Source organism: Gossypium raimondii, chromosome 12, assembly GCF_025698545.1.
Source record: "Gossypium raimondii isolate GPD5lz chromosome 12, ASM2569854v1, whole genome shotgun sequence".
NCBI classification, from domain to species: domain Eukaryota; kingdom Viridiplantae; phylum Streptophyta; class Magnoliopsida; order Malvales; family Malvaceae; genus Gossypium; species Gossypium raimondii.
In genome coordinates this window covers 15,095,650-15,108,572 of record NC_068576.1, presented here as the reverse complement: position 1 = coordinate 15,108,572, position 12,923 = coordinate 15,095,650, and the positions used below count along the sequence as shown (strand labels likewise).

The 12,923-nt window shown below is 32.4% G+C and overlaps 1 protein-coding gene across 1 annotated transcript; it reads left to right on the top strand.

The window, feature by feature from the left end:
- The first annotated feature begins 284 nt into the window (after window positions 1-284).
- On the top strand, window positions 285-1,024 carry LOC128035322 (protein MAINTENANCE OF MERISTEMS-like). The gene is made up of 2 exons (XM_052624741.1): window positions 285-342; window positions 456-1,024. The coding sequence occupies exons 1-2, from the start codon at window positions 289-291 to the stop codon at window positions 1,017-1,019; spliced, it is 618 nt and encodes a 205-aa protein (XP_052480701.1). The 5' UTR covers window positions 285-288; the 3' UTR covers window positions 1,020-1,024.
- Window positions 1,025-12,923: the final 11,899 nt, after the last annotated feature.

The following is a 12,923-nucleotide window of genomic DNA, read 5'->3' as shown; positions in this document are numbered from 1 at the left end:
TTTAAAACAATAAAATATCTTTGAATAATATTTTATTATTTAAAGTAATAAAAATTGAGAAAATTATACGAGCAAAGGGCAGGGGTAAGGGTTAATTTTTTACAGCAAATTAATTTAAATAACACACTCGATTAATAAATTTCAAACATTATGCACTGAAAGAATGTAAAAATATAAAATTAGGAATTATGATATTTTTAAAGGAATAAAATGCGCAGAAAAAAATAAGAATAAATGGCCGAAGTTAGATTTTTTTACTAACTTTTTTTTCAACTTGCAGGCATCGCAATGGCTCGATTGATTGGAAACGATGAACATATATCTGATGCGGCTAATAACGTGGTATGATTTATTATTTGTTAATCAGGAGTTCTATTTATTTAAAAAGGATATACACAGTATATAGAAATAAATTATGCAATCGTAATATTGTTTCTGTTATTCAACACTATCAGGAATCGTACCGAGTATTAAGGGGCCGCGTGAGTGTTTTAAAGATAGCTCCGGATGCACGATTTATGCCGTACCTGGAGCTAGCCAGATTTGGGTCAGTAGCATTGATCCGGTCGTCCGACTTGCGATTTGATTTATTATCCGCGCTAGTGGAGCGGTGGCGTCCGGAGACCCTTACTTTCCATTTTCCGTGCGGGGAGTGCACAGTGACGTTAGAGGACGTTGCAGTGCAGCTTGGGCTCCCAGTTGACGGGAGTCCCGTTACGGGACTATCTTCATTAACCGATCCGGCTGCGGTTTGCTATCAACTCCTCGGAGAGTCACCAGAGGACGGTGATAAATATTTTTCCACAATAAAATTTACATGGCTAAGAAAAAAAATTTGTCGACTATCAGCGACCGCCAGTGAAGGTGAGTTGATGTGCGCTGCTCGAGCGTACATCATGCATATGATAGGGGCACTACTCATGCCTGATGCGAACGGCGACAGTGTCCATTTGTGTACTTGCCCCTGCTGGCTGATTTGTCCACTGCTAGGTCGTATAGTTGGGGTTTCGCCGTTCTAGCAACGTTGTACAAGGAGCTTTGTCGGGAGACAGAGCCGCAAGTTAAAGACATCGGCGGATGCCTGATACTGCTGCAGTTATGGGCCCTATCGGATGCCATTTTTGGCACGCTTTAGTCACCAACCCTATCTATATCCACTGCCACTCAGGTGATAAAATAAAAATTGTCATTATTTGTAGTCATAATATATTAAGTAATGTGTACCCTAAACCCTGTACTTTTTTTGGTAGGTGGACGACCCGTCTAGGAATCGGAAAGTCGAGTGATGTCCCGATATACCGCATGAGGATTGAACAGCATGCCCGGGAAGGGGTCAGTTTCTATTCTAATATTCATGACATACATGGTATTTCTATATGTTACTCACATGTTATCGGTCTAACTCGTTACAATGTTATTACTCATGCAGTTTATATGGATGCCGTATCGGAGGCCGAAAAGTGATTGGCGACACCTCCCACGTAGATAGGTCCGGTAGGACGGGGAACTTATTCTCCCAGACACGCAATGTGCGCTCCAGCGTGTACACATCATCGACATATTGTTCAGCAGCAATGTTGACTTTAGCACACGCTGCCACGACATGCGCACAGGGGTAATGAAGTGTTTCGAACTTCCTGCACTCGCACCGTCTGTTCCGGAGATCAACTCCGTAGGACCTAGGTCGACGACCGATGTTCTCAGTAACTCGAAACGTTTCCAGTCGTCGTGAATATATTTCCACGTTCATTGACCTCGCCAACCGACGGTTTATGACCATTACATCCCTCACATGTTTAACAATCACATGTCCCGCCTGAATCTGGTCGACTTGCTGCTGACCCATTCTTGGCATCAAAGTGGCCAGCCTGTAGAAAGTAGCAGAAAATACCGATGCAATCGGAAGATGATGTGTTTTCAACAAGACTGCGTTGATCCCCTCGACTAAGTTTGTGGTCATGTGGCCATAACGAAAGCCCTCGTCAACACTTTGAGCCCACTGCCACGGCTCCATTATGCGCAACCATTGTCGAAAAGATGTGTTTGTCTGCCCCTCCATGTCAGTCTCAAGTCGGGTCATTCTTTGCCGGAAAATATGTGGCTCTAACTCAGACGCAGCATACACGATAACGAAAAATAAGTGCTGACGAGTGGATAAAATCAAACATTACAGGTTATATTGAAAATATAAGGTTATCATTTATCCATTGCCACGACTTGTCTCTTCCAGTCTACGTTCTTATAATCTTTATGGAAGTTGGACGCAATGTGATGAATGCAGTAAACAGATCTCCACGGCACACCGGAACGCCTAATAGCTGCAATTAAACCCTTCCCTCTATCGGAGATGATGCAAATGTTATCGTTCCTAATAACATACCTCCGCAGATTTGTCAGGAAGAATTCCCAAGACTCCATGTTCTCTTTATCTACGATAGCAAATGCTATCGGGAGCACGTTCATTATCGTCTTGAGCAAGCGCAATAAGCGATTCGTGTATATTTTCCATACAGCCAGGTCCCATCCACCTGCACAAGTGGCTTGCAGTGGGGAAATGCCCGCACACATGGATCGAACGTCCAGAACATCCGATGGAAAATCCTTTTTGCCGGCTCTAACTGCTCATCCGGGCCGTAAGATGGACTAGTCTGCAACTCAATCACAGTCCCCGGTACGTACTCCCGCATAGCAGCTATCCAACATTGAAGCTCGTTATACGACGAATCGTAATCCCCATACAGTTGCTCCATCGCCATCTGTTTAGCTACCCATGCCTTCCGATATGAGACTCGATACTGGAATCGTGCTTGTATTTCCGCAATGAGTACTGAAACTCTAATGGTTGGCATATCCTTCATAATTGGCATGATACACGTACAAATAGTTTTCGAATCAAGTTTTCTATGATCTTCTGTCATACGTGTTGATGTGCATGTATGAGGACCAACAAATTTTCGTATCTCCCACATCCGAGAACTTCTAATGAATGCAACAGTACGTACCAATTGCAGCCTTCCGCGCTTCCAACACTCCCCAACATATGTTGTCGGAGTAGACACGGAGACTTTATAATCCACCGATATCTTCATGCTGTACCGTTTAATGGCATATACGCAATCTTCTTTGCAACTGAATCTCTGGCCTATGAATAACTCATCATCATCAGATGTTACGGCCTGCCCGTGAGCATGATATATTTCAGGGTACTCTGGAAACTCAGATACATAGGCTGCGTCGGGATCTATGAGCGACATGTGTGGCCCAAGATTATTGTGTATCACAATACGCCGCATCTGCTCCCCGACCGAACAACCAAAAATGCCTTCATCTTCAGCGTCAATATCATCAGGTACATCGTCCAAATCGGGATCAGCGTCACTATCGACCTCTTCATCCCAATGATCGCCACCACCTTCTTCTTCGACGGCACATTCTTCTTCACCACCAACCATGTCAACATCGGGTGTAAAATTCAGGTCGATACCAATCCCACCCATAGTTCACTATCAACGTATGATATTGGAGCCACCATCCGCGGTTCTTCAGCCCCGTCTTCTTTATCAGATGCATTTTGCTCCATACCAACTAACTCAGCAAATAAGTGAATCGGTGCATTCTTCTCACTCCCATTCCCACAGTACAGATCGACATTGTCTCCACATCTTCGTCGTCTACAAGTTCCATTTCGACGAATTTGACCGGGTTTGTCGAAACTGGAAACTTGTAGAAAATTTTTGATATCATTCTCCCACAACGTCTATGGATTTTTGCATTAATCCTTGCCTTCATTTCATCAAACGATACATTTCTATTAAATCTCATTGCTATTTGTTGCCGACATTCAAATACACATCCAACACTTGTTGTCAATATGACTCCATTGAAATAAACGCATACAAGAAACTTAGCATCCATCTTCAATATTTAATCATCAAAAAAATAAAATCTCATAAAAATCTCGAACAGAATCAATTACTTAAAAAATTATACTCACAATAATACACAAAATAATACACACTAAAATTATTAATTTTATACTACGAATAATATTAATAATTTTATACTCAAAATAATACACACTAAAATTATTAATTTTACTAAAAAAACTAACTATAATAATAATACTAATTTTTACTAACTAGTTTATTTTCGTAAATAAAATAATAAGTAACCATAATAATAATAACTAACAACAACAACAACAACAACAACAACAACAACAACAATAATAATAATAATAATAATAATAATACTAACTAATACTTTTATTTTGAGTTTTATTAATCTTAATAACTAAACTACAACAAAAAATATTACAAAATATACAAAATAATAACAATAATATAATCAATTATTTTTAAAAAAATACCTCCTTTTTCTCTTCTTTTCCGCGCCAACTCTTCTTTTTTTTTAATTTTCTCTCTTCAGCTTTTTTTTTTTGATTTTTCTCTCTTCACCTGGGTAGAGGTCGTATTTATAATACGAGTGGTGCCGCCAATGGCATTGGCACCATTGGTGCCGCCAATGGTTTTGGCACCTTTGGTGCCACCAATACCATTGGCGTGACCAGTAAATTGTCACATCATTCTGATTTTTTTTTTTTGCAGGTTCTGTTTTTTTTTGTTTTTTTATATATTTTGGTAAATAATAAAAAAGTTTATATATTTTGGTAAATAAAAAAAAGTTGTAATATTTTGATAAATAAAAAAAAGTTGTAATATTTTGGTAAATTTTATTTTTTAATAATATTTTGTAAAAACCCGTAAATCTTAGTTATTAATTTCGTACATTAGGGACCAAATAATGCAATATTTTGATTAATTTTTGTAAGGATAAAATAAAGGGTCCTTAATGAGTTTTTGTGAAATTGGATTCTAATCCGATACTCTAAATTGAAAGTTATGTTTGTCTCGATTTTAGGGACTAAATTGAATAAATTAAAAATACGTGAAATTTGGTATTTGATTTTGATTTGGCTGGAATTTGATAATATGATATTTTTTATAATTTTTTGTAGCTAATGAGAAGATCAAATCATCGAGAGGGAAAGGAAAAGCGAAAATGGTCTATGAGTGACCTGCAAAATCTCGGTTTGTACATTTACGATTTAAGGACATTTTAATTGATTGCATTTTCATTTTATTTTCATATTCAAGTGTCAAGGTGAGTATTTAGTGATAAATTAAACTATTGGATTGAGCTTGAATGTGAATTGCCAGAATAGAGGGTTAAAGTGAATAAAATGTAAAATAGCATTAATTGATTGAACTATGATATGTGTTATGGAATTGAGCCAAAATATATATTGATTGACATGAATTAGACATGATATGTTAATGAAATGAGTTATGATAGTGAATATGTTTGATAAATGGTAATTGTACTAAATTGTAATGAGTTGAATATGGTACCCTATTAGCTGTTCGGGCTGTGTTGGATATAGTTGGCATGTCATAGGATTGGATTGAGTATGAAATTATGTTCTTTGTGTGCCAGGATGCACTTCGAACACCAATATGCACATATGTGCAAGTTTACCTTATTTCAGTTTATTTGGTGAGATATTTCGGTGCTAGTTTGGTGAGTTGGTTGGGCAATCCGAGTATCCGTCCGAGTTTGAATTAGGTTAATAGGGGTTACAAATCACAAGTTAGTAAATAATTCAGATAATGTAAAATTTAATACCATTGAGACAAATTTGTATATATATGAATTTAAATAAATAATATATGTGGTTATATTGTGATTTAGCTAAAAATGAGCTATAGGGCTATAACAGCCCGTTTTTCAATGGTTTTGGGGCCAGCAAATATGAGGAGTAAGTTCGTATATATTATTATTTAATACTTATGAGTCAAATATGGTTTTAAAAAGGTTTTTTATTTGATAAATTATGTTATATAAGTGATTTATTAAGTTCAAATGGTTTTAAAAAATGAGATATCGGGACCTCGTTTCTATAAACGGGCCATAAATATTTTTATAAATATTTAAGAAGTGTCATTAAGGTGTTATTAAAGTTTCATTGAAAAATTTTAACGTTTCGATGATTAATTAATTAAAAGGACTAAATTGTAAAAGATGAAAATTTGATCGCTATTTGATTTGAGTGATTAAATGACTTCATGAATGAAAGTATATGGACTAATATGGTAAATATACCATATTACATATGAGTGGGCGGTTGGCTTTGTCTTATTATGAAAATATGTATGTTTTATTAATTAAAAATAAAACAAATTAAAAGGTAAATAATTAAATAAAAGATATCATCTTTTTCTTTTTATGTTTTTCTGAATTTGAGAAAGGAGAAAGCCATTGTTGGACCTTCAAGCTTTTTCCAAGCTTCATAGGTTGAATGTAAGTCCAATTTAGCCCCGTTTCTTGTAATTTTTATGTTTTTGAGATCGTTGCAACTAGGTCCAACTAGCCCGTACCTTCGATTTTGAAACTGTTAAAGATTTTGAATTTTTTTCATTGATGAATAGTGTGATTTTTTATGTTAAATGATGAATTTGGAATGTTGATTGATAATTAAAAGTATTTTGTTAAGTGATTTTTGATGAATTTTTCGATTAGGGACTAAATTGTTAAAATAGTAAAATTAGAAGGATTTAATGTGAAATTAATAAAAATATGGGCTGATATGAGTTCCATGAATATTAATATGTTATAATTTGGCATTAAAATGGTTAATTTGCATGTTTTGGGCTTAAGGACTAAATTGAATAAAAGTAAAACTTTAAGGGTAATTTTGTAAAAATATAAAAATAATCAAATTGTATGAAATACATTGTTTTACAGTCTAAATTGATAAATTGAATGAAATTATTAATTAGATCAAGATCGGGTGGAAAATCGTGGAAAATAGAAAATTACCAAAATACCCCTGAACTTTGGTATTTTAGCAATTTAGCCAAGTAAGTTTGTATGAACTGTATTTTGTCTAATTTTGATTAAATTGAATGTTAATGTGATTATATTGTGATTAAATCAATATATATATATGTTAGTATGCAATTTACCGTGTTATGAGACAACATAAATCCAACGGCATACGACGATTACCGAGCCCCGTTTGAACCTTAGGAATTCGTAGGATACAAATGAGATGTCATTAGAGTTTACATGTGTAATACCCCTAGTCCGTATCTGTCATCAGAATAGGATTACAGAGCATTACCGAAATTTACAGATCAGGTAAATAGATAATTCATGTCTTATAACATTCATATCAGAAATCAATCATAATGTCCCTTATATGAGCCATCGAGCCCCAAAATATACATTAGAATCAGATCGGGACTAAACCGGGTACTCAAATTTTTTTTCAAAAAATATCAAAACTAATTCTGTATTCAACTTAATAAAGTTCCCCTAACAAATCTGAATTTCATTATTACCATACTTTTGACTCAATCTCATTTATACAAAATTAATTATAAATAATTTATATTTTGCTTCCTTATTTCATAGTAACAATTAATATCATTCTTATCTCATTATCAAATAATAAGTATCATGCCTTTTATGTACAATTCATTCTCAATAGATGCGTTTTTTTTCATTTCAAATCATATATATATTATATATTATATATAAACAAAATAATTTAAACAACTTAACTTTTTAAAACAAGATTATTTAATCATATACCTGTCACTAAATTGTTTATATTTCATTCCATATAATTCAAAATCAAGATATGTTTGATTTTTTAGAAACTAGATTAAATAAAATTTCTCCTACAAAAAACTTAGAATTTAATAGCATGTACAAGAAGTGCAACAAATGTTCAAAGTCAAAAGAGGGTTGCTGCCAGACAGTTTTGAGCTACCTTTACTAAAAACAATTATCTTTCAATTCAAAATTAATACAACTTTGGTTTGTTTCATTAAAAACTAGACTCAATAAGATTTTTAATCATGTATGGATATACTTCTAAATCAATTCCTACAACTTTTGGTAAAATTTTAAACATGTGTCACCGTTGTTGAATTGCAACCAACCTATGTTACCAAAGTTAAACATGTTTATACTATACTTTGGCTCTTATAAAAAGCAATTAATTGCATCATTTTCAATTATTTAAAGGTTTATATCAATCATCGTTTATTACAATTCCTTTATTTCCTTTTTATGAGATTTACTATCAATTTTTAATAAGTAAAATTCAAGACGTCATTTCCTACATTTCTTCTTCTTATTCAATTCAAAACACATCAAAATGTCATTTTAACCAATCTTTTAGCCATCTCACTTATCAATTGAATCTCAAAGTTCATTATTTTCCATTCAACCTTTCTAATTTAGATTTCCATAATTCAAATTAATTTTGTAACACCATCACCCGTCTCCATCACCAGATTAGGGTTACAGAATGCTACAGCACATCACATAACAGAATCATGCTATATCAATTCAAATATCTCTAAACGATCATTAATCATCAATCATATAGTAAAAAACATGTTATTCATACAATATCGGGGTTAATTCGAACTTACTAAAGCTTTAAAAACAATTCTATTCAAAATAGGGACTAATTTGAAACATTTCAAAATAGTGTGGGAAAAGTACAAAATAGGGGTCACACGACCATGTCGTTAGGCCGTATAACTTACTATGGTCGTGTGGCCCTAATTGTAAAACTTTGCAAACATTCACACGACCATGTGGTTGGGCTATGTGAGAGACTGAGGTCGTGTCAATCAACCTGTACCTAATTCATTAAGAGTACACGATCATGCCACATGCCCATGTGAGGCACACGGCCGTGTGTTAGACTGTGTTTATCAATATGTACCTTACAAGGCAAGTTACAAACCACCAACACTTACACACCATATATGTACTTCATACCAAATCTTAAACCTAATCAAAATACACCAAAATATACCAGAAACACCATTTAAAACATCATTCCTAAGTGCTTAACCAACATGTCATTTTGGCACAATCACAACAAATTATAAACCATTACCAAATCATTCAACAATTATAATACTATCATGATTCAATTATCACTTTCAACCACACATATATGCATGTGATACCATTGTGCATCTTGCCATAAATTTATATCAAGCCTTACTTTGTAAACTAACCTAAAACATGCCATAACATCTAATAGAATTGACCATCTAAGTCTCAAGTAAACAACTAGATCTATACCATGTATAATCCTTCCAAATCTCAATTTCCATACATCTTTTCATGATTCAAAACATCACATATACCTATTAATCAATCATTTGTCAAAGCATTATTATACCATAATTTTTCATAACTCAAAAATAGGTATACATCAACAAGGCACACTTAAACCATTCATTCTATTAACCAAGCCAAATAACCTTATAAACATATTACATAATAACTATTTTATCTATATAATCACATCCAATTCATAATCCCAAAAATGACCTATATACATAACATATAACCATTCAAAACTCAAACCACAGTCAATAACCAAAGTACCAAAATTCAAGATTTACCAAAAATGAATCGCCTAAATACATGCCATAAAACCAAGTTTTAAATGATAGAAAGACTACTGAATCAATACCGAAACAGTGTGAGCTTCGAATGATCTACTTGACATGTTCCGTAAGTTGGCAATCTACAAGGAATAGAAAACAAACGAGGTAAGTATATACAATGCTTAGTAAGTTCACAGGTATAAAACCAAGTAAATTACCTTAGGTAATATACTACATGCTACTTAGCTTGGTAAAATTTACCTATCATGGCAAATCAAATATAAAAAGGTGAGTTCAACATTTATCATACCATATAGTAACTTAATCATATAACATTTCAACTCACTTATTCAACATTTCATTACCATTCACAAAAATAATAATCATTTAATCAATTCACTAACTTAATCATATCATACAATCTATTTACTTGCAATACATCCCATTTCAAATTAATGCCAAACATTATTTTCATTTCATAATTTTCATTTTCAATCCAATTCATATTAAACCATATGAATTTCAGTCTCGCATCATATCAATTAATCTTTATACAAAATATATATTGAATGTCAATCACTTCTTTGTTTCATAGTACGAATTCTGAATCACATTCATCGATTTGTCACGTTTTCATATTGGTCCCCTAAGCTTGTATAACCGATTCTCAATATATATATACATCATTCATTCATCATATCAACTTATCTCACAATTAGACATTTCATTTCACATTTTTGTTCGATTTCTTATCCATTTGCCATCTCAATATTAAATATCACATCTCATATTCAATTTTCCAAACCCACAGATTTCGAGTGCTTATTCATTATCATCATTTCAATTATGAACATCCATCTTTACCTTTTTATTTCCCTATTAACACGACTCAGACTCGGACGGATACACAGTCCAACCAACACACCAGTTTGGCACCCAGTGCCTCATCAGACAAATCCGAAGTACATAGTTGTGACCAGTGCTTATTAATAAGTTTGACACCTAATGTCTCATTAGTATAACCGAAGCAATTTGGCACCTAGTGCCTCATCGACTCGCAGTCGAAGTAATCCTGAACTCTTCCTATCCTATGGCATGCCAACTATATTCGACTCTGCCCGAACAGTTAATAGGTTATTCATTACTCATTTCATTATTAACCGATATCTCAATTCACATGAATTTTCATCATGAATTCATTTATTCATACATATGACAACATAAATCATTTCAATATATTTTCAATTTCACATATATACATATACAATTTTCACATATATTCAATTTGGTCCAATTTAAGGTCAATTCTTTAATTATTTCAATTTGTAATTCATCGTATTCAATTTAATCTTTTCTCTCACCTTTTTATATTGAATCATAAACGATCAAAATTTCAATTAAACATGATTACAATTATAATTATAAATGTATAAAAATTTAACTCAAACATACCTTATGAACTTACCAAGTCAAGACAACAAACAAACAACTCTCTAAGGACTAATCAACAAACTTTGCCATTTCCCCGATTATCTTCAATTCAGTCCAATTTTCGATCTATTCAATAATTCAATTCAATTTATCAATTCCAACCGTCTTACTTCATCCAATTTTAAACATGTATAAACTCAATTTCATTATTCAATTGCCCCCTAAAATTTTACATTTTATTCAATTTAATCCTTAAAAACGAACTTATCATATCTTCCTAATTTGAACTCCAATTTTTAAAATCGCTTCAATTATGTCAATATATAGCCTCCTATTATCAAAATTTATAAAAATTTCATACCAATTTTAATATATTCACAATTTAGTCCATAAACTCAAAACTGATAAAATTTACTTAACAAATTAAACCTATTTCATTTTTAAGCTTCAAAATCTACCATAAAAATTCAAAAACTTCAATTAAATCAATGAAAATTTTAGAATATTTAACAATTTTGAAAACAGAGATATGAGTTAACTAGACCTAATTGCAACGATTCTCAAAAATATAAAAATTATTAAAAACGAAGTTGGAAAAGCTTACCATGCAATATTACCAAGCTTGGTCGAACCTTGGCTGTTCAAAAATGGAATTTTTTTTTTGGTGTTTTTGGTTGTAGATTCAGTGATGGGAAAAGATGATGAAATGTTTTCATGTTTTCATTTTTTTAACCTTTTGTTATTTATTATTTTAACCTTAATCAACCTATAATTAAATCTAAAATATATATGTAAATCGTCCACGCTTAATTAAAATAATTTAATTATCTCTTGGCCCTTCAACGATTATTAATTAAGCATTTGAGCTAATAACAATTAATAACGATTAACTTTTGTGGTTTTCATGATTTAGTCCTTTTTTTCTTAATTAACCATCCAATACTAAATTTTTTGGACCAAACTTCAATTCACCTATATAAAAACTCCGTAAATATTTAATAAAAATATTCACGGGCTTGATTTACAGAAACGAGATCCCGAAATCTTATTTTCTAAAACCACTTGACTTTCGATACGCAGCACTTGTACATTGACTAACTAGCCAATTAATAAAATCTATTAAATCATGATTCAATATTATATTATATTATATTTAACTCATAAATACTAATTAAATATATCTATGGACTCTCTTGTCGGAATTGTGGTCCCAAAACCACTAAAAAATAAGTTGTTACAAATTTAAGCTTAAAGGTAGTATCAACTCAATGAAAAATCATGTTTTTTCACATTTCAAATTAGGTCCAATACTTTAACTATTTTCTCAGTAAATATATATAAATAAAATTACACAAAATACAATTACATTATAACAATTCATAATATTTTCCATTTCATTGTCTACTAGTTTTGTGTGTTCCATCTTCCTTGTCTACTAGTCTAATTTACATACTTATTAATTATTTTATTTCTCAAATCAATTCGACTCATTAAACAAACACAAGTCCTTTTACCACTTTGCCACTTCTAAAACACTCAAGGCATAAGACATTTTCATACACACTTAAATACAATTATGTCATTGTAAGATGGAAGTTAGAGAGCACATACCTTATCAAGCTCAAAAGTGATCTCCCTTTCTTGATATTCCAAATCTTCTCAACCTATTTTTTTTTTTCAAATACTTACATAAACACATAATCAATACCCAATTATTACACATTTTAACTTAGCTAAAATATAACTTCTTACTAAAATGAAACATGAAATACAATATCAACCCAGATTTTCTCACATTGCTTCCTTAATCTTTTCATGCTTTCTTAACTTTCTCTACACTTTCTTTCTCAATTCTCAACTCTCCAAAGCTAAAACTAAGTTTTAAAAGGTTTTATGAGTGGAAAATTTTGTGGGTTTTCAAGAAATTAACTGTGATTTCATTAGAGTTTCAAATGGGGTGGTGTAAAGAAGTGAGAAGATGAAAAGAGAGGCTTTCACATGAAAAAG

What these genes read in the sequence shown, in the direction of transcription:
- LOC128035322 (XM_052624741.1), top strand. Translation starts at nt 289, where the DNA reads ATGGCTCGATTGATTGGAAACGATGAACATATATCTGATGCGGCTAAT. An exon ending in CTGATGCGGCTAATAACGTG is followed by an intron (nt 343 to 455) that starts GTATGATTTATT and finishes CAACACTATCAG; the next exon opens with GAATCGTACCGAGTATTAAG.